This window comes from Camponotus vicinus, unplaced genomic scaffold, assembly GCF_025532165.1.
Source record: "Camponotus vicinus isolate PSW18456_S1 unplaced genomic scaffold, iyCamVici1.0 SCAF_14, whole genome shotgun sequence".
Lineage (NCBI taxonomy): Eukaryota > Metazoa > Arthropoda > Insecta > Hymenoptera > Formicidae > Camponotus > Camponotus vicinus.
This window is the reverse complement of record NW_028141950.1, coordinates 5,398,983-5,423,051: the sequence shown is the minus strand read 5'-3', so window position 1 is coordinate 5,423,051 and position 24,069 is coordinate 5,398,983. Positions and strand designations below refer to the sequence as shown.

General features: G+C 35.5%; 1 protein-coding gene and 1 long non-coding RNA gene across 3 annotated transcripts in view; one reads left to right on the top strand and one right to left on the bottom strand.

Annotated features, from left to right (window-relative positions):
* The window catches only part of N (neurogenic locus Notch protein), a 252,263-nt gene that overhangs the window by 123,457 nt on the left and 104,737 nt on the right, over nucleotides 1-24,069 (bottom strand). Inside the window, exons 1-2 of one of the 2 annotated variants that reach the window (XM_083088516.1) lie at nucleotides 17,741-19,000; nucleotides 16,520-16,653 (exon numbers count right to left, since the gene is read on the bottom strand). In XM_083088516.1, the coding sequence (XP_082944642.1) occupies nucleotides 16,520-16,653; nucleotides 17,741-17,790 (184 nt within the window). In that variant the 5' untranslated portion in view covers nucleotides 17,791-19,000. Of the gene's footprint in view, nucleotides 1-16,519; nucleotides 16,654-17,740; nucleotides 19,001-24,069 lie in introns of those variants that run through there. The other variant, XM_083088515.1, reaches the window with a different exon arrangement.
* LOC145965177 (uncharacterized) overlaps nucleotides 1-24,069 on the top strand; it is a 154,836-nt gene that overhangs the window by 106,822 nt on the left and 23,945 nt on the right. The gene's annotated exons all lie outside the window — the stretch shown is intronic.

Below are 24,069 nucleotides of genomic sequence, written 5' to 3'. Positions count from 1 at the left end.
AGGTTGAGTCAGATGATAAAGTATCTAATCGAGAAATTTGACCATGTATGTCGACCGCGTTTCTGGATAAATACGAGAATAATCATTGAAAGGAATGATGATGAAGTCTCCTGATATGAACGAAATATCTCAATTGGTGAGAAGATAAATCACTCGCTTATAAAAAAAAATAATGTGAGAGAACGAATACTGGATATTAATTCGAGAGAGAGAGAGAGAGAGAAATATATAAACATAACATATATGTGTCGAAAAATAATTTTTCCTAGCGAGTTTTCACTGTTGCAATCAGCTCGTAGCGAGAGAAAATTGAATTGCGCTTCAAAGAATATGAATCTGTTATTAGGATGCAAGCTATTGATTATAACGCGATCGTGTGAATTAATTCGTTCGCAAGCACATTAATAATTGTCAGTAATTATTCGTTAACGCGCATCTCTTTGAGTGGCTTCATTAATTAGTCGAGTCATACATACGATGAGTAATTATGATCTTTTTCTAACAAACTATGAATCTCTATCAGCATTTTTTTCCTCGTGAAAATGCATACGTCGGAATCTAGCTCTGAATCATCCGCAATTATCAATCTTTAAATTACTAATCGCAAGAAAAATGATCATTAAACATTTATCTTCGCTAACCAACACATTAGCATGTTTAATCACCATACCTTATATCGCGAATTAAAAAAAAAGCTGTACAAGAAATTAATCGAAACGATCAATTAAAATCTATTCATAAGATCTTTCACATTTCCTTAAGAAAAACGTTCAGAATAAAAATTGTATTTATTTTTTTAGTAAACAAAGTTTATATAAAAATTAATAATGAGGAATTTGGCTCAAATAAATAAACAAAAATTAAATCAAAATTGATAAGAATCTGGCTCTTATGCCAATTTTGATTTAATTTATATACAAAAAACATAGCGAATAAATTATCTTTCTGTCATTATATAATCGCGCCGATCTGAATGTTACACCTTAAGCGGAGGAAAGTTGATTAAGAAATTAATTACAGCCGTCGTCTAACGCGATCTTAATTTTTGCAGGATGAAACTTTCACGTACCATAACGAAAGCTTCCCGTTAATCATCCTGGGAACAATCTGTCAGAGAGACGTTGCGAGGTTGAAGAAACCATAACGTCTATTCAATGATGCGCAATTGTTTCGCCAGTTCGGAACTTTTTCTACCATTACCGTCGCAACATTTTTCACACTCGGCCAATTAGCGACGGTGCCGAATACTTCTCATGCGTTAGGTTTCTGCTCGCCGATTGTGAGCATCATCTTCCCACAGACTCTGCGACGCGCTCGCGTAACCAAGTCACTCTAGATTAAATCGGTAATTAGTTAATTAGCGATTATACGCTGGCTCTCTCTCGTGTAGCTCGAAACCTCGCAAGTTCCTCTCGTTCCTAACGAGAATCGAGCCTCGAGCGATGACCGGACTCGACGACTTTTCAGCGCAACAGGAAACAGCTGATCACCGCGCGATTTAATCCAACTTGCTCGACGATCGACATATATTTACTTTTATTTAATCGAACGCGAGTGCGCGATAAATCGATCATCTCGACGAAGAAGATGCTGCTCGACGTGAGTACTTGTAGTTCATATCACGTTGTCTATGCATGAATGATAAGTAGGAGGAAGACAGATTTAACTACATCGAAATACAATTATCGTACATCAAAAACGTCAGTCCGGGAAGTTTAGTTAAAAATTTGATAAGCAGAATAGTTTGTCAGGAAACTGGTTTACTGATACCGTAATGAAGATTATTTTTAGCTGTCTCTATAATTTTTTGTATTGTTGCAAAGGCACAAAAAATTCATCAAAAATTTATATTACTCTTATAACCTGCCGATCGACTAGTTTAACAGTTAGTTGGTTTGCTTTCTAAATACTTATATGATTCTAATTTATTGCTGTCATGTTTTAAAATTGCTCTTGTCAGAGTTTAATTCTATTTGTGGTGCCTCGATTAATCGCCGACGTTCGATTCTGTTGCTCGAACAGCGATTTTTGTAAATTCCCAAGGAATTCTCTCGATTCCTGAGAATACCTGATAACGTCGCGGGATATTATGCGAGATTTCTCTTTCGAGTGAAGCTTGTAACGCGGAAGAGCACCCAAGTAAGGCCGGGTTATTTATCACAACGTATTTATCGTTGAAAACTACTCGGTAGATGCGACGTACGATACGAAGTATTATTGTTTATAGCTGCAAAATTCGAGTCATCTGCCGTAATTATTATTTCCTAGACACTAAGCGATAAATAAATACTATCCACTTCATATTTGAATTATTAAAACAATTAATAAAATAATTTCGTCCAGAAATATCTATTACTCTCTAGAAATTAAGCCATAAATAAATGTTATCTACTTTATATTTAAATTATTAAAACAATTAATAAAATAATTTCGTCCAGAAATATCTAGTACTCTCTAGAAATTAAGCGATAAATAAATGTTATCTATTTTATATTTAAATTATTAAAACAATTAATAAAATATATTTCATCTGGACATATTTCTTTTCGTATTATCTCATCATAACATTACATGAAAAAAGAGATCTAAACTCTTTTGCTAAAAAGTAATCGTGCATAAAAAATGTACCATTTTTATTCTCATGATTTATATTATTATTTTATCCAAAGACATATGTGTAGGCAAATTTTAATTTCATCTTGTTAAGTGGATGCTGCATCGATCTCTCGATTTAATTATCGACTATTAGTTTCTTCCGGAAACTACGGATATGTCAGGCATCGCGATGCGGGGTCACGTTCAGAGGACGATATCGAAATGCCGGATCGTTCAAGATGCGCTCGTGCACATGTTCTCCTGTAATCTTTTGCGCGACTTCCTTCTCCTTTCTCTTTACGGGTACATATATGCCGAAGGGGATCGGGTTCCTCCTCCCTTTTCATCCCATCCCGGTATATACCGTTCGCGGTTTACTCGCTCATACTCCTAACCGGTCTAGCTAACGACTCCTATCTTGTGCATCGCGAAATAATGAAATTACGCGAAAAAGAGCCGAGGCATTACGTTGGACCGTGTTTTGTGAGGCAAGTACACGGCCGGCAGTATGTAGAATGGAAGCTAACTCCGGTGGAATCTCGCTTCATTACATATTATGGAGATTTAAAGAAATTTAACCCATCGTGTGTGCTAATTCTACACAGAAAAAAATAAGTGTCAAATCAAAATTTATATACTTAAATTAACGCGCTCATTGTTTCGTATATACGCAACAATTTATAATCTTAGAAGAATTTAATAATTTTAAATTTCAACAATATTACAATCTTATTTCAATATTGTAATCGTCATCTCAAGAATATATAATTATTTAATTCTATTTTAAGAAAATTATAATCTTTGATTTAAAAATGTTATTTTCTGTTTAACATTGTTTCCTTTCCACTCAAGAAAATTAAATCTTAAATCGTAAGAATATTTTTCTTGATTGAATGATATAAAATGGCTTCATTCAAGCAAGCCATTATTCAAGATATTTTCAAGAATATCCTTTTTTTCTGTGTAAGTTTCATGGATAATTATACGAAGCATTGATTTTACAAAATTTAAGCGTGTAAAAAAATTATTCGTATGTGCAATTTATCCTCATACATTTTGCTCCTAATAAAATTACAAATTAAAATTAATTGTATTAGATATACAATGAATAAATTTTTTAATTATACCCGACAATGGTAATAAATTCTCTCGTGGAGAGAAGTTTGACAGTAGGTTTTTAAGAAAAGAATAATTTTTAACACGCACAATTTTCATACATCTAATATTTTCAATCATTGATTTGTTCCAATGTTTATTCCATGAGATTTTTATATTCTCTGTTCCGCAAAACGACGTCATAAGGAGGAATAATAATCGTATTCTGCGCGATGAGACGAGGCCGATAGACACGAAAGGAAAGATGAGCTGAAAGTGCGTCCGTCCGAAGGAAGAAGGAAGCCACGAGTAATCCTCTTTTGAGAATGATCTCGCGATGGGAGAAGAGCGAGATTACTCGACACGCGATATGTTGCTTTAATAGCGTCTTGAATGTTCCCGCTACAGACGTAAGAAAGACCGACGAACAATGGCATATAAAAAAAGAGAAATAAAATGGTATGAAAAATTTTCTTATATACATACTCTAATTTTAATGTATAATTATTTTCAATTGAGCAGATGATTAATTCATAAAATATATTGAAATATTATCAATGATTTCTTCTAAAGATGATTAATTTATAGGATGTAAAATAAAGTTGAGATTAAGATTAGTTTTTAAATTTAGCAAAGATTGATATAAAGTATGATATTAATAATAATAATACAGCTGTTGAATTGTCTTTCATATATAACTGATCTCTCTTTATTCTTTAAATTTATTTTCTTAAAGAGGTATAACTTATATTTTATCAAGATTTGTTTTTATGTATGATTTTCATCGAATAATGAAGAAAAGTATCTTCCCTTTTACAAACTCCCTTTTCGTAAACTTTATGATCTTTTTATTTATACAATCCAGACCAAACGATAAAATAATGCTATTATTTTTATAATTTTTTTCGAAACAAAAAATTTCCGCTAATAAAGAGTAATATCGGATAATGTCTCCCGTAAATATTGCGTAATATCTTGCAGGATAATTGAATTCTATTGACTGAATGGTTCTAAAGGCCTACATTGTATGTTTAAGAACAGGACGTTTTTGCTGCATCTGCATTTCTATTTGTATCGCAAGACGGAATGAAAGTGCACGAAGGGAATGCTGTCGGATAATTTAACGTTGCTTAAGCACGTTGCGATTATCATAATCGTCTGCATCGTTACGTTGGCGTTCGCGAGACAAAGGTGGTCTATTACTTCTCTTCATTCATAACAAATGACAGGAATTTAAGGTACAAAAACTTTAGTAGACTTAATTTTCGATGCGCGGAAAAATTTATCCTACCAAAATTGTTTATGAAGTATTGTAAATAAATAAATAAAAATATAAATATATAAATTTATCAAATTTATAATTCAATTTTCGATAATGATGGTATTTATTTGGACGAAGAATATTAAATATTTATATCTAAATATTTTTTTTCGTTAATTATATTTTTAATATTTAGAATAATTAATTTAGAATTTTATAATTTATTATTTAATGTGTGTTTAGATAATTTTGATAGGACGAATTTTTTATGAAGTAATTTTAAAATTACCTTTATTAGTTTAAATTGTTCGATATCGTGGTAAAGGATGGAGTTAATTAACGAAGGTTGTGCTGATAACTTCCTTTCCTATTAATCGCTCAAGATGGATTTACAAACAAAGTGCGTAAAGTCGCGGGGTGTCGGAAAGATAAAGTAACAGGAGAAGGGCGGAAGAGGTGTACGCTCGGGAAAGACGGCGGCGAAGCAAAGCCGGTGGAAAGGGGGAAGGTTTTATCGTCGCAATCAAGGGCAAGGCAACGCTCTCCTGCCATTACGCTACGCCACACCACTTCGACAAGTTTATGACCGCAGGTGTACCTGCATCTTCTTTACCCCTTCCCCTACTTTTTTCGAATCTTTTCCATCTTCCGTCATTTCTCAGATCTTAAACATCGCTCCCGTTATCGAAAATTGCAGAGAATAATCGCGTATCTCGATTGACAGGTCGATTGAATTTTAAAGACGAGTAATTAAAGATAATAGATGTACCGATAAATGTCTGATTAAAATATATTAAATAATAATAAATAATTAAAATTAATTTACACAAATATATTTTTTAAAAAAATATGAAATATAATTGTTTTTTTTAGACATTTTATCTCACACTTTTCAAATATGGTGTAGTCAAAATTTTCGTAAGGGGTGCATGGCGAGACATAAAGTAACCCCGCGGTCACATTTATGGGAACACGGAGGCGCCGAGGTCAGAGGTGAAGCGACTTCTACCGGGATGACCTTCCGGAGAAACAACGCGCCTCTTCTGCCCTTCTCTCCCTCCCCCGCACATCGCCACGTGAGTACGGTGAACTCTCTCCTCGTGCGTTCGACGCGTGCATACCACGGCGTGGACCATGCATATTCACCGATGCACATACACACGCACATACACACATATACATATCACACTCGCGAACATGTCGTCGCGCGTGGTTTGCGGTTTTGAGATGCGAGAGAAGTTCGACGAGGCTACAAAAGCGAACGAAGAATTACTCTATGTGTGACGTTGTGATATTTTTACGATAATGGAAATTTTGTAAAGAAATAGTATTATATACTATCATATTTTATTTTAAAGTTACTCTATTTATTGTATATATTATTCCAAGAAATAATGTTATTTAGCGCAAATCTTTTACTTAAAATTACACTAATAAAATATTAAAAGAACAATCTAATTTAAAAGAAACCTTTTAAAAATTACCTTTTAAAAATTATATTTTAAAAATCTAAAAAAAATCTTTTAAAAATTACCTTTTAAAAATTATATTTAATAAAAAAATGCATATTATCGAAAAATGCAAAGATGGTTATAAATAAACTAAGAAAAATATAAAAAAAATAATTAAATCTCACAACATATCAACAATACATCATAGAATAAAAAAATTGAATATGTTGCAGCGAAAATGACTTGATTTTTAAAACACTCTTATTTGACAGATTCATAAAAAATTATAGATCAACAAAAAATGAAGTATAATAGATTAATATAAAAAAGTGAAATCTAAAATTGCATTTAATATAATTATGCGCAAAATGATCGTACATTAATTTTTTCATTAAATTATTTATGACTGATGTTATTTTTTTATATTACTTTTTACATAACAAAATATCTTATGGTTATTAGGCTAATTCCTTTGAGAAATATATAGCGACGAAGACATTTGTAAGGTAGTAAAAAGTTGAAGAGATGAAATCAGAAAGACAAATGATGTCTCTTTATATATCTGGAAAGCGGAAGAAACCCGATTAGAGACTTGCTTTACGAATGGCAATCAACTCAAGCGGACCTCGATTCGTTTCAACATTACGATCCTGAATCGTATCGCATCAGATCTAATTAAAAACTGTTGTATGTCGACTCATAAAACTGGTTCCTCCGTTTACGATGTCACCGAACTTCCGCCAAGAACATTCATAAAATCTACTCTATATATCAAACTTTATCGTGTCTATCGGGAAGAGAGTAATTATTTACACAAACAATAAAAAATATATGTCTCAAATAAAAATATGTCACTCTAGAAAATACGAGTTCTCGTAAGATTCGCAATCAGAAGCTCGATCGATAGTCTCGTGTAGGAAATAGAACTACTACGAAGACAATTGTACAAAGCTGCGACCCCACAGGAACGATTCGATCCACGTGATGATCAAACGTGCGTGCTCTTGCGTGTACGTAATCCACGTAAGGTAGGTATATTTAATAAGGGACCGAATAGAGAGAGAGAGAGAGAGAGAGAGAGAGAGAGAGAGAGAGAGAGAGAGAGAGAGAGAGAGAGAGCGCGGCGAGGACGGGGGAATCGAGAAGAACCTGATATGGTAATGGTAAAATATGAAGAGTACGAGAAAGGGTTGCCGCGAGAGTTCGTAGATGGTATCGAGTAGAGGAAGAAATATAAGGACCAATGGAAGAGGAGAAAAGAAGAAGAGAAAGAGAGGGAACGAGAGGAGAAATAAGGTACTGGCGGTTTTACGAGCGAGTCGATGATTCTTCGCGGTCTCGGGGGCTCGATAGGGCCCAGTGGGGCCCGTTTCCATCGCGCCACAAGAGCGAACGCAGCGCGGTCGCCTTCTACGGGGTGCGGCCCCCCTTTCTATGGAGATCGTTTCCCCCTCCCTCTTCCCCCACGTCTCGGTCGCATCATCGATCCAGACCCCATTGTTTTCGAACGGGAATCTTGCACATCTGCTTTGTCAAGCGAACGTCACGCGAATTTAAGGACGATTTCAAATCGGTCAGCATGCGACGAAAAAAATTAAAAAGATAGAATTTAATTAATCGAAAAAAATTAATTGAAAAAAATTAAAAAGGTAGAATTTAATTAATCGAAATTTTTTTTCTTATGTCATGAGGATAATTCACGAATATTTTGAAAAAAAGGATATTATAGTTGAAAAATATATCTATTTTTCTTATATTTCGAATTAAAATATATCAGAAAATATTACGCAAACGCCTGAAAATATGCGTGCACGAGAAAGAGTTCATCCTGCTTTTGTATTTTATCGAAATATATCAAGTGCTATGGACTTTTTTTTAGCGCAATCTTCCGATATGCATGCAACTTGGCAAATACGACGATCGATATTGCGATTCAACCAACGATTTAAATTAATCCAGATTTATATCCAGCGCAAAATGGCCAACCGTACCCGATTCCGGTTACTTCCAGTGGCAGTTTCCAGCTCGGTTTACACCGCGTGGGTGTGGATTTATCGTTCCACCGGAGATGCAGACAAAAGACACCACAGCCCTTCCTCTCATCTGGATAAGTAAGAGTTGCTTACGACGAAAATATCTCTTGAAAGTCCATCTCCCGTATAAAGCTTAACGTATTATTCTATTCAAATGTAAGCGAATATGCGTGTTATCTTAAAAAATAATCTCAAGCTAAATAAAATAATTATATATGAAAAATAATCTCGTTAAATAAAATAATTATATAAATTATATATACATACTTTTGTCCTTTAAACAATTTTTGTAAAATAAGATATTCAAGGAAATAATATTCGCTTTTATTAGTTCAGCTACAACTGTTCCTCATTCCAGTCTTTAAAGAAAGCAAAATTATAATACACGCTTATTCTTACGTGATACAGGTATGAAACGGTACAAGCGTTGCACAGTTATGTCGTTATTTGGTCAACTGTATAATATCATAATATATATTAAAATATATTAAATTGTATATTAAAATAATTTGACATTTGACAGAATATTAATTTAATTTTCTAATATTTAATTTTTTACAATTTTTATTACAATTTATATTTAATACAATGCGTCTTATATTTCACAAGTAGTCTCAAAGAGGGGTGTAATACATTATGCAGTACTCGTCCTGATTTTGCACCAATTCCCTAGAGATTCGTACCGTGTCTCGCGACAATATCGAGACCCCAATGAGCGAATAACAGAATCGAAAAGGGTTCTACGGCACATCTGTGCGATTTGACCAAATCGTGGGAAAGTAACTGTGTACATAAAACGAGTTATGATGCAAGGAATACCGAACCGATATATTTTGTTAATTAGTTATAATTATATTAAATCATATCTCATATATACCCGTAACATAATAGTATATAAATTTTCATACGATAATTTCTGTACGAATAACAATTAATAATAATAGTTTCCGAACAATATCCCTTCGCGCATGGCAGATAAAATATACGAATATTGATGTAATACATATCCTTTCAGATTCCTCGCTTATGCAAATAGCCTTTACCGATCTTTATCTCGATAAAAAAAATTTCCAGGTAACATAAAACAGTAAGAAATCACTGCTTTATAATTAACACGAAAATTTCTCGCTAGTTCTCTAAGCAAAAGTCTTATGATCTTAAATTCAAAGGTTCAATAGTGATAGAGAGACAATAGTTTCAACTGGAAGTCACGACATCTTGTCTAGAGCAGCGGCTCGGACTCATTTATCGTGTCCCTTTTCTAGTCTCAAAGCTTATGAGAATGAAACGCTAGTGGTATACTTATATTCCTGTGGTTACAAGCAGCCATGAATATACGAACGACCGGTATCTGTCACTGTCGCGAGAAATTGTGAGCTGGCCACGTCTGAGATCGGTGTTTCCACGTCTCTCAGAAGCTCTCATTTTCCTTCTTTTGTTTAAAAGATTGATCTGTTTCGAGATTTGTTATCTTTTCACGTCGCATCGAAATTCAAGTCAGAAAAAAATATTAATTAATTATACAAAATTCATACATATATAATTAAAATATTCTACAAATAATCAAATATATTTATGTAATAAAAAATTAGCAAACTAATACAATTTAAGTAACGATAAATTTCGAGCGAAAATTCGCAAAGAAAATAATCTTGAATTTCGACACATATATGTTTATTTAATTTTTAATTATTTTTACCAACTATATTAATATGAAACTCAAATAGACAATTAATAAAAATTATTCAGATTGATCGATACAATTATTTTGTACGAAATTGCGTAATTCCCGCGGTATATCCTTCGTCAATTTAGTGACCAAGAAGAAGACTATCCGTGATGGAAAAGACTAATTACGACGTGACGCTTTGCCAACGTTTCTACGTATCTAAACCACCTACGGAGTCAGGTTGAAGATCCGGAAGAAGGATGAGCGAGAGAATAGAGCGACGACACGCCGGATTTGCGCGATGAAATAGACCCAGACCGTGGACAATGCACAAGAATGAAGGAGATACCAAGACGTACATTGCGAGGACACTTGTTAGACGTCATCGTACGCGCCTGCTTTGTGCTCGAGTGTTCGCGGCTATTAATTACGCAACGTTGCGTCGTCCAAGGAGGGAGAGAGAGAGAGAGGTTTTTGTTGGATTAGAAAAGAACACGGAGAAATATATTCAGAAGGACACGAAGAGGAGAGATATTAATAACGCTCTCACACAAAGTCGCCGCCGAAACGCGTTGAGAAACGCGAACGTCCTGAATGGCAGGCCCACAAGGGGATTTAATTAAGTGTTAAGCCCTGCTCGACTAATAAAGAACAATGTAACAGAGAAGTCGATAAATCTTCCCTCTCTTCCAGAGTCGTGCGCCGCGGATTTCAATCGTCTCCGAACGCACGTCTCTCTAAACGACATTTCTACGGACGACGTCGCGCCAAGTGTGGGTGGCGAGAGACGGAGAGAGGCAACGCACACGTACCTCGGCGTTAAAATTCGTGTACCGTTGCGCGAATGGTAGATACGACACGACACGTGGGAACGAGGCGCGAGTTATCGCGCACCGTTGTAATAATTATCAGCTGATCGATCGCGACGCGTGACGGAAAACTCCGGCCGATTATTCGCGCGTTTCCGGGTGTGCACCATGGCAAAGTACCGCTTTCGTATTCGGCGAGGAAGAGGAACGTACACGTTCTACATCGTACGTTTCGGAGAATGGGGCGTTGGAAATTATTGATGAAGGTTACGGGATTTTAATTGGAAGATTCAAATATCGATATTAATATTTTGAAAGCTAAAATAACTAAAAATTGGAAAATATATATTATAATGAAAGTTGTTAAGAATTCATCTACGAAATGGATTGCTAAATTTTTTTAATTACAAAAAAATTTTAAGAATATTAAATATTTCTCATTTATATAAAAGATGGATTTAAAAACTCGAGGAAAAAATTTATTTTCAAAATTTAATGCATATTTTCTATAAAAATGGATTATTTAAAATATATAATATTAAATTAAATTAATGTTTAAATTAAAGTTAAAATAAATTTTAAAAAATTAAAAAAAACTTTAAAAAACTTTAAAGAAAGCTTTCTCTTTAAATGCACGATAGTTGTAAAATAAAACCAAAATGAGTGTCTTTATTCGATTTCTGTGTGTTTTTTCCTCCCATTTCCTTTAATCCTTGACACATTTCTTATCGTATAAATTCTCCGCAACAATTCCCCGAGAGAACCGGCAAAAACGGCGAAACTAACGCACACTTTACTTTGCAAGCTCTGCCTTCCAAGTCCCTTTGCCGCAGACTCTCGTTCGTCGTGCTACGCATTTTATGCTCGCGCAATGGTATAAATCAGCCGAGAACGGATAACCATCCATCTCGTGTTTCTCTTTCTCAATACATTCCAATATTCTCGTCCACGTGTGAGCAACAATACTTTAATATTTTACGTGCAAACTGTATATTTTTTATGTGCAACTTATACGTAATCTATGTTAGATTAATGGTGAGAGATTTTATTTTCCTTTGACACGATAAAAAATAATTTACTTGTTTTTTTTTTAATATTATTTATATCATTTATATAAATAAATTTATATACATTCAACTCGTAATCGATATGTAAAAATTTCAATTTAAATATTATATCGGAAATTTATAAAATGATGACGCGGATGTAATTTTATAATAATTTTATAATGTACGACAATCGTATCCTGTCTCCTTTTGACACGCATGTATATATCCGCTTGCTGTAAACCAGTTACAGGAATTACACGGAGAACATGACGAACGAGCGAATATACTCGATCTTCCGACAGCGATCGGCAAAATAGATCGGATCGATTCGATCGTACACAGGCAGGACTCGTTTGATTTTAATCAAAGCTTGTACTAGCTCCGTTACAACTGCTAAGAGAAACGAGATGGTAGCCGTTCAGTAGAGGTAAAATGCTAGCTTTTAATTGATAAGGAAGCTCGTGTACATTTTTCATGTCGACGGTATACGAGCTTGAACAGACTTTCATGTCAAAGTCATTAATCTGAGATAATTAAATATCTTTTTATTTGTCATACTCTGGGTTATTTCATCACGACTGTACTAAAATATTACATTGCACATATTTCATGCTTTCGTTTTAATAAGCTACTTAATTTCTTGTCTACGTTATATAATTATAATAATGATTAATATTATAATTATATAACTAATATTATTTATTTTAATTATTTTAATTATTCATTTATTTTATTTATTTTAATTATTAATGTCAAATCTTTTTCTTTATATAATCATAAAAATTTATCGCGATAAAATAGGGAAATTAATTTGCGCTATAAATGTATCATTGAACTATTGTTGAACGAAATAAAACAGCTGACAAATAAAAAGTATGAAATTTACATTACTCCATCTAAAACGAAATAAGATATAATATAAGAATAAGAATTTAAGCATAACGATAAGAATATAAATAGTTGGAGTGCAGAAAATGATGAAGTCATCGAATTTAATTCTCGTCGCGAACGGTAAGAAGTGGATCAACAAATTAATCGGTGTGAGAGCATCGATGAAAACGCGCACCATCCCTCACGAGACTATTCAATCCTCCTCGGCGTCTCGCCGACAAAGTATGTACAACTTCAACAATAAATTCGAGTTTCTTGCCGATCGTCGCGCGACGTAGATAAAATCGACGATTTAATTCCTTCGCAAGAACTTCACCGAGCCGGTGCACAATCGTCGCGGTCGATCAAACGGACAAGACTTCCCTTCGCTCTCTTTCTCTCATTCGAGCACTCCCTATCTCTGTATGAGTATAATAATGAAATCGGAACAAGAAATATATGAAGAAAAATGACAGTTCGACTGGGATCTAGAAAAGAGCAAGTTGAGAGTATCTCTCTCTTTCTTTTACCCAGCCTCTCATTTTCTATCCTTCTCCCTCCATTTCCTTCCTTTCTCGATCGATTAATCTTCGGGCGTGTAGTTAATCGTTTAACTGACGTTCGATAGAGCAGTTTCTAATTAGTAGAATCGAATGCAGGAGGCGTGATCGGATCGCTCGACGTGCAGGAAATCCTTCGCTAGGATTAGGTCCTTAGAAGGGAGACGCTAGTCGCACGCGTCGTTAAAAGGACTGAAAGAAGAGGATGGCTCATGCTTGGTGGCAACAGGAAGGAAGAGAATAAGGACTAAAAAGAGCGAGATGCTATAAATTAAACTATTACCAAATCAAATGCACATCAAGAGTTCTATCGAGAATAATTACGAGTTTATTCTGTGAAAAGTTTCTCTAAGACAAGCAAAAAAATTTTATAACTAGAGCGAATCGAGAGTCAAAGAACTGAGTAGGAAAAAAATCGATGATAGGGACATCAAACTAAAAGAAAATATAAACGACAAATGCGTTAAGCGTGTAAATATTGCAAATTGAACCATTAGAACTAACTACGCGAGCAAATTACTTCGAACGAGAAGATTGCCGATGAATTTCATCTCGACTGTCTCGCGAAATGCACAAGTCACGAGTGAAAAGCAAAAGTAACGACATCCACATAGAAATTATACGATATCTAAGTAGCATTATTATCCCCTTAAAGAAAACCAGCAAAATGACAGAAAACATGATTATATAAATGTGTGTTTAATATATCTATATAACGTATACATATAACATCTTGCACATCTGAAAACTCATACCTCTATTTCATCCTTCTCTTTCTTTTTAGATAAAAATTATCTTTTATACCTAAGATAAAAAAAATTTTTTATACCTAAGATAAAAAATAATCTTATATAGCTTCTTAGATAAAAAAAATAATTTTTATATCTAATCAGAATGAAAATAAATTAAAAGAGCGATACGCAAGGGTACTAAAAGCCTCATATAAAAAATCTATGTTTAATAAATCCCATGTTTAACTTATCGGAAGATGTTTACTAGGCATTTGTGCTGCTAATTAATCGGACTGCGACAAGTGGAATGGAAAGTAGGGACGCGAGTAAAATGAAGAAAACGGGATCTTTACGACGGTAATATACCGAGATGAGTCTAGAAGAGACTTCTCGCTGCTCGAGGAAGTTCAGCGACTCCTCGCGGCAGGCAAAATCCGGAATAGTTAGGAGCAGGAACGATCTCCGACTAACGACCGCCGACACCGTGACTGGGGCACGCCTTCTTCGAGTTTCGATCCCGGCGACTTATTGAAGTGTCACGGAGAAGAGCTGCAAGAGCGTCTCGCGGGAGCCTCCCGGGGAAGGCGTCGGTCACCTTGAACGGAAAAGGCGATAATGACGAGGCCCCGTTCTCGCCAACTTCGAGGTACGAGGTAAAACGAGGAGGCCGAGAAAAAGGACGATCGAAATAAGGACCCGCGGTGCGGGTCTCTTCAGCTCAGGCCTCGGACGAGGGCTTCTTAAACGCGATGCCTGCCGAGACAAATGGAAGGCACTTGGTATTTAATGTAATGGAATACATCGGCGACACGCGTGAGCAAAGTTACGCAAAATGCATCCTGCATACGTTCAATTTCTTGCCTTCCCTCCCTCTCCTCTTTCCTCCACCACTATCTTACTCGCCTGCGGATTTATAGATTCGATTAAACGAAATGAAATTTATCTTCTTGGGAATTTAATATGTCTTTAAGTCAGCTGACTTTCTCGTTAAAAAGATGTTGAATTATGCTTTATATTTATGTGGACTTTTAAAAGTATCCAATCGTATATGCAAATTCAAAATGTGTGTATACAATAGAGAAGCAATTTACGAGAATGTGATTAAGGCCCAGTTGCACCAACCTTATTTTAGCTTTAAGCGAAACTTAAATATATGTCTGTCTTTATTCATTTAAAAAGAAAGATAAAGATAGACATATATTTAAGTCTCGCTTAAAGCTAAAATAACGTTGATGTAACCGGGCCTAAGACACTTAAAATATTCGTACATCTAAGAGAATGAAAAATTCAAACTATATCCATGGTTGTAAAAAATAAAATCAACAATGCACGCGTTTAAAAAAAATTACACGTAATATCGCACACATACCTCTTGTAACAGCCTTATAATCGCGTACATAAAATAATACCAGGAAGCGTGTAACGATCAGTAGCGAGGAACCTGCGGAAAGGCAGGATTCGCTCGCGTTTCTTTAACGGGAGAAGGTGCGCCGGCGAAGTGGACGGAAGAGGAGGAGGGGGAGAAGACACAGGGGAAGTAAAGGAGCGGACCGAGTGGAAGGTGGGGTCGCCATGGTCGTGGTCCGCCTGGGAAAAAGAGGACCACGCATTGTGATCCGGGGAGCGAGGAGGCCACGCTAGGCTGACCCTAGGCTTCGCATTAACCGTCTACCGTATACACACGTACGTAAATGACCGTGCCGGACACCCCTGGCCGAGATTGTACCTGTTGCACCGAGTAATCACTGCCCTGCTGCGCGAGAGCCTCCTCTTTTCTCTCTTTTTCCCTTCTTCTTTCTCTCTCTCTTTCGCGCCCGCGGTTTTTCTCTCACATTTTTCGAACAAACAGAGTGGAACGCGCGACAATCTCCGAAAAGCTTCCAAAATCCCGCAGTGAATTATCCGGACACATCCGTAATTAACCGGTCGGTGAAAAGGCTCTTGTTCCCCCGAAATGTCGCAAGACGCTTGTGTGAACTTCGTCGCTTCGTGAGAAGAGTTTTCGAAACGGTTTTCACGGAAATCGCAGAATTTCGAGATGACAGAGGACGAAAGTTATTATTTATCCCGCGCTACGGAAACAGGAGACAAAGGACAGATGGTCAAACGTCAAATTACATTTCTCCATAACGTGTAACTGATCCCACAGAATCGCGATTCTGAAAATCTCCGAGACACACGCGTAGATTCTGCCATTCATTAATTTTCGTTGACCTTGACGAGGCGGCAATCATGTGACGCGAGGGAGAGAGGGAGATCGGGGGGGAAAAAGGGGAGCAAAATATACGCGAGGAGATCGTACGTGTTGATACGAAAAAGTTTCATCTTTCGCTAGCTTTGGAAGAGTACGAGCGAGATTTTACGGCGTGATAGGAAGTGGAAAAAAATCTACTCACCTTCGGGACAGTGGCACGCGTAGTCGAGTTCGCTGACCTGTTGACACGAGCCCCCGTTTTCACATGGCGAAGGATCGCAGGGGATGTAGTCGTTCTCGCAATTTTGTCCGGTGTACCCGCTCGAGCACATGCATCTGCGAGATAAGAGAGCACATGTTAAAGATGTAAAGGAAATGTAGAGAAATATAAAAAGTATAAAAAAGACTTTAATATATTATAATTAAAACAAATAAATATATAAATAAATATATAAATAAATATATTGTAATTAAAAAAAATAAATAAAGAATATATAAATAAATATATTATAATTAAAAAAAAATAAAGATATAAATAAATATATAAATAAATATATTATAATTAAAAAAAAATAAATGAAGAATATATAAATAAATATAAAGAAGTGTAAATAAGGCTTTAATATGATAATTAAGAAAATTGTAATTTTTTTAGATACTATACAATTTAAATTAGAAATTCCTATAAATAAATAATAATAATTTTCCTTATCAATCGTAATGCGTGAATAAAATCAATGATATGTGAGCAGTATCGATTTTTCATGTGACACGAGAAATCCGTAAGATGATCCAATAGCGAAAACATAAAACAATTCCATCGATTTCGATATCGATGACAATAATCGAAAGAATATGACACCGTCAGTAATCACATCATCTGTTTCAATCAACGATTATTTTAAACACTAATAAAATTATGTGGATTATTTTCTTAAGTGTATATAATGGCATTTTTTTTCTTTTAGGGAAATTTTTATTTAAAAATATATAATAATAATAATTATTAGATCTCTCATACATTTAATAATTTTATATAAAAAATTTTTCTTTTTTGAAAATTTTTTTACGACTTATAAATGTCATTCTAATATGACATTTACACATGTGACATGTATAAATAATCATATCTATAAACTCTTTCATATAATCATATCTATATTTCTTCTTCATTAATGACTATTTAAGATTATTTTATGTCTTTGTCTGTCGTAAAAAATATTTATATATATTTATGAATATATTTCGCTTTTAAAATTTCTTTTTAAATGTTAATAAATATTATTATGCTCAACTCTTAATGTTTATCGACGACAAAAATTCAAAGCACTATTTTATTTTATTTTACCTCGCTTTACGCATGCGAGGATCGCGAAATAAAAATGCGTAAAATTGTTCTGTTAGCAAAAAATAGCAAACGCACCTTGAGCCAGCAACGAGCAGTAGTAGAAGAAGCACGCGCGTGAGATACATTTTCGCTTGTAATCGATGCCCACGAACGGTCGCAGCAGTGAAACGTAATCCTCATATTTCCACGAAGAGGCGCGAATGTTCACTCCATTTTCCGAGAACGAGAAATTACCGGGAGGCGCGGGGGGGGGAGGGGGATCCGAGTTCGCGGGCCCAGCCTCTCCTCCTCTCGGTTCCACGAAACGATCGATCAAATACTTAACGCACTTGATACTATCTTCTCTCTTTTTCACACGAACTTTTATATTAACTCCCTAAAGCACACGGTTCACTATCGCACTGCCTTCGGGAAAGACTAACACACGAGAGCGTAACCTCCAACTCCAAAATGATGGCGACGTGGATGGGAAGAAACCGGAGTAAAAATTCGTATAAAATACAATCAGTTAACAAACACGATTTATGTACGCATCGACGATCACACTGCGCTAATTACACTATAATCCAATTGCGACGCCCTTCCCGATAACGTCCTTGATGTTATCACCGCGGTGACTTTGAGACGCGACTGTCCGACATTTTTTTGCGACACGACGCCGAAATACCATCCGTCATTATTTTCATCGTTTCACGCGGTTTTTTCTCAACTAAAGAATGTCGACCACTTGAAACTATCTCGCACAGAATCTCTGAATCACAGCACCACTGTTCCTTTATATAATTTTTCCTTAATTTTATATAAACGTCTTTATTAGTTTTCTTCTCCAAACGCGCGGTTAAAATCGTCGGGAATTGTCCGTCGAGAAGTTAGCGTGAGGTCAGCCGGTCTGAAGTTTGCGCATTTCGGAGGCCGCGAAACACGAACCGCGGAAACGCGACGATTTTGAGACGCGAAACACGCTTTCTACACGTCCCCGTGAGAATATCCGGCACTTCCTACGAGCGTGTTTCCGTTCTAAGCACCACCTGTCAGCACGCAATGCGTATCCACGCGTTTCTGGCCTCCTTCGGTCACGATCGAGTTTTTGCGGGGTACAAAAACGTCGGCCGCTTTTCGCGCTTTCGAACTCGCGTAAATTACCGTTTCAATTAATAACGGCCGATCCGACAGGACGCGCGTTTTTCACTTCACTGCAACGTGTCACGAATCACACTTCGTTCGCTTTTTTAATCGCGATTATTAGAAACGATCGGGGTCTAAACGCGAGACAGGACGCGGGGACGCGCGCATAAAACGCGCGTCGTCTAGAGCGGCTGGCGACTGACTAACCTTACCTTCCGCGGCGGACCCCTCAGGGGGCGCCAGCGTCGCGCGCGATCGACCTCCCACCTCCCACTACGGTACGCGTTCGAACTGACCCTTCCCCCCTCCCCGCCCTACCGCACCCTACCCCGCCGACGCCGAGCGCTTTCTCTTTCTCATCGCACCGCCAAGTTTCGCGTCCCTTTTTTCTCCTGCTCGCGCCTGCTCGCACTCAAAGGTTCCCTTCCGATCGAGACGTTAGCCTTCTCTCTCTCGTTGCTCTGGGGCAGCATCTTTGCGCAAGAGCGTCTCCCTCGTGCATTCTGCCACCTGAGGATCGACTGCACCATTCGGCGTAAGATACAGGTAAGGTTAGATTTCTTTAATGCGATTTTAAATATTTATGAAAATGTTAACGCAGTGCTTTTTAAATATATAAATAATTAGGTGTGAAAAGAGAATGTAAGACTTTTTAAATAATTGATTTTTAAATATAAATGTGAAATTATAAATTATTAAAATATATTAGAAATATAAATATATTAGAAATTATTATAAATTATCTTCTTGTAAATAAGTATAAATTATTTAGCATACGGCTTTTATGGTATTATATATAAATATTTTTTTTTAATACACATTTCTTTATATAAAGGCTTGTTTATTATATCTAGACTAACAACAATGTTAGACAGAGATGAGAAGTATAACACATAAAAATATATAAGTATAAAATATATAAAAATATATAAAAGGCATAATAATAAAAATCTGTGATTATAAATTAAAAATTAAATTGAATTCTTGTAAGAAATATTCTCTATGTTTTTCGGAGGAAAATGTTCGATAAACATTGGCAATAAATTCTTTGCATACACTTTGAATATACTATTTTTTGTGCGAAAGAATGTTATTCTTAATCCCTGATCGGAGATGTATTGTACTCGAGTCAATACCTTAATCGCTATTTTCGTGTCCGAAACACGCTCCGTTTGCGTGGCGGCAAGGTAAATATGTATAAACCACGAAATGACGAACGTGTTCGGGGTCTAGTGTATATTTGGGAAGGACGAAGGTAAAAATAATTTGGAAAGGACGATTTGGAAGGTAAAAACAATTGTGTGCGCGAAACTGTTTGCATAGTATACCTTGGAAATTTTCGAAATGGTGTCAATACGATCTGAAAACTCGACATAAAAACTCACTTTCAATAATCAGGCTCATTACGAAAGATCCTTTAATTTTTGCTAACAAGTGTAGCAAAAAAGCACAACATATATATGTGTGTATGTAAATTTATAATTATTAATTATATTTATATAAAAAACAATTATTTAAAGACACATTTATTAGTACGTCACATATATAACGTATCATTCTCAAGCAATATATTTTTAAATATATAATTTTTTTATGTATTAACATAACTAATATATAATTATAATTAATATAAATAATAATTATTATAATTAATATAATAATAATTAAATAAATAAAATAATAATAATTATAATTAATATAAATAATATACTTTATATTAATATCTCTCTTTAAAAAAACTATTAAAAAATTTTGAAAAAAGTACAATGTAATATTTTTTTCATATTTCAAAATTAATATTCCATTTAAATATCCAACATTCAATATCTTATCCGATATTCAATAGCTTATCGATTAATTGTTTACGAAGGATATATTTTTCGAGGATATACTATTGATGCAACCCCCATCGACGAAGATGAAATTTAAAGTTTAATTTTTACTTGTTTACCCACATTGTATGCGGAGGATAATGGTCTACGGGCAAAAAGAAGAACGATGCCCAACGGGGCGTGTTTTCCAAGTGCTGGGAGATGATCCGCATTTTCCCCGATCGGTCGTCGACGACCCTACTACTTCTTCTTGATATCCTGGGGCTCGGAGCCACCCTACATGTTACGGCACCCAATGAGTCTTCCTCGCCTAATCCATTATTCCGCGTGACTGACCGCGAATGATTCCCGATACATTCGATTTTCGAAAGGCTCGATCGCACGTAGATTATCTTCCTCTCATTCTCCTTCTCTTTCTCTTTCAGAGCTGATGATAGCGCACTCTCAATAGATTGGCAAGAATGTTAGATTCGTTCCACTTGCATTCAAGAAAACAAGATTGCAAGAACGAACAATGCAGGTACTGGAGTTGTGTACTCGAGAATACATCTTGTTTCGCCACATAATGCTCCACATTGGAAAGTGGATCTGAATTTTTCTCCGTGCTTAATTTTGATCGGCGATCGAAATGTACGAGACTTGTGCGTGATAAAAAGTATCGAGTTAATTATTTTATTTAAAATCAAATTTTCTCTGTTCAAGAATTTTGCATAATTATCGTACGTTGAATTAAAAATATTATTTTCTTGAAAGAAAATTTAAAATTTGTTAGCATTAGCAGGGCTGCAGAAATTATTACTACTTTTACATATATGTTATGGAAAATAATAATAATAATAAAATAATAATAAAATAATAGAAATAATAGAAAGAAATAATAATAAAATAATAATAAGAAGAAGAAGAATAATTTACATTTTATATATATGTTAAGGAAAATAATATTAATAAAGTAAAAAATTCGAAATTGAAATAAACAATAAAATAATAAAATTACATTGATACTATTAAACTAATTTTTCTCTATCATGGGAGATCTTAAAAGTACTTGTGCATTTTTTTAACAAAAAACGCAGAAGCAAAAATTTTCAATTGTGCATATAATACAAACATGTTATTCCTAAAAAAATATTGCTTAATATATTAGCAAATTCTAAACTTTCGTTCCAAGAATGTTTTCATGAGGGTTAAACGAGATAGGAAGTGCCACGTCGCGTTTCGAGTCAAGCCGGATTTTTCCACCGCAATTAATTAATGATCGCTCGTCTTAATTAATTAGTCATTCGATAAGCATTGAACCCTTAGCGCCAATTAAGACTTCAGTGTTCAGGATCGAACCTAGGCGCGACGCGCAGCGCGTTTATGTCGGCACGAGAAGCTTCCTGGCTCACGATCGTGCAAGCTTAATAGGGGTAATCGATGGAGAAGCCGAACGTATCTCTCTCGATAAAATTCAATCGACAAGTATAAATATCTTACATGATCGAAATAAAAATTCCAAAGTTGACGCCACGAAATGACTAAATAAATCTATGATAAGTGAAATGATGCAGTCACTAGTGTGTGTAATTATGACATATATATACAATAATATTTATAATTTTTCGAGACAATATTATATATCTTAATTAAAATATATTCTAATTATGTAATATTATATATAATTAATATTAACATTAATTTTATAACTAATATTAATATTATATAATTATTATATTTTAATTAAAATATTGTAAATATATATTTACGTCACGATTATCTTATAATTAGTCAATTTTTTCACTGAAATAGTCTCTTTATCTCTTTCTTTCGGCCTCAAATCAATTGCTATATATGTTTTAAAATCGCGAAGGGCCTAATTGCATTCTGTCTTTCTTCGAGACACATTCCTTTATTCAATATTCCGGGACAGTTTGTATTCTCCGACCTAGTGTCTGCGATGACGGCAGTCACTTTTTATACCCCGGGTAGGAGAGTGGGTACGATTGCCAGCGACCGTAATTTCGCCATCGGCTTCGACGGCCGGTTATTTCATTTTGTCGCGGGCGTCATGAGAGAGGGCCTTCCACGAAGGAAGAACGAAGGTGACGTTATTGGGCGGAGGGAAGACCGATCCGTGGCCATTTCTCAAGGGTCCAGAAACTTGCGGCTCGCGCGTCGCGACAAAAAGTCGCTATTTCGTGGGGGTCCCTTAATGCGCGTTCTCTCCCGACAGGTAGATGAAAAAAGGGGTAGCGGGCCGGGATTAATCGAAAGTCTCGCCGGCGCGGAAATCACCTCGCACGAGTCTATCCGACTGGTGGACTTGCCGGTGGTCGCCGTCGACGTTTTGTCATTAGCCGCCTCGAAAATTGATACGGGTCCGCCGATTTAATTGACGTCAAATTGGAGCGCGGACGGAAGGAAGATTGGATTTTCGCGAGAGCGATTGCACTTCTTGATGAGGAGAGGGAGAAATGAGAGAAGAATGAAGTACCCCCGAGTACCAGGGCTCGATTCTGGTCTCCTCGTCTTTACGAGGCCCATCAAATTTCACGATGAAAGCATCCTCCGACGGAATATTAAGTATCCTCTGCTTAATAACGTTCTTCCTTCTATAGTCGCGTTGATACGCGATATTTGATTATGACCGTCTTGGTGTAACTTGGCGAAGAATTACGGTGTCGCGCGGAATCATTATTTCGCGGGCACCTGCTACCTTGGATCTTTCATTGATATTTTTTGAGCGATTTAAGAGACTGATAAAGCGACATTTTTCATCTTGATTTATTCCGACTCGACATTGTATATCGATGCGATTATTTAAATCGAGTTTTAATCAACAAATATGCGATATATCACGGTGATTTATGTAACTATTTAAGCCTTCGCTTTCTCCATTGTACGGAAAATATAAGCGGGCAATGTCTGCTGTGACAGGGTAAACACGTTAATAGATGTATTTCAGTTTCTAGAATGAATGATCGAAACCTGTTATCGCGATCCACGATAAATCCTCCAACTGACGGTTTGGTTCCGGTTGGAGGATCGCGCGTTATTCGCAGCGAAATATAACGGGAATTGTGCGGCTTATGGACATTATATAAATGTTGTGTGATGGGAATCACGGGAAAATATTTTGTGTTTGGAATATGAAACTTACGAATAGAATTTTCCCAAGATCTTTTCAAATGAAGTGTAGATTTCGATTAGAATTTATTTGATAAGAGCAACCCAAATTTGTCATAAATAAGTATATCGTACTATTAAGAATTTCATTTTATATATTTTATATTTCAAATATAGATTTTCGATCTAGAATAAAAAAACAGGTGCAAAAGTTTGCATTTATTTTTTGGTAGATTAGATTAAATAAAATCGTATATTTTTATAGGATCGAATAAAAAATTCTCTCTCTATTTTAGCAATATTTTTGAATTAAAAAATAAAAACATATGAACAAGTATA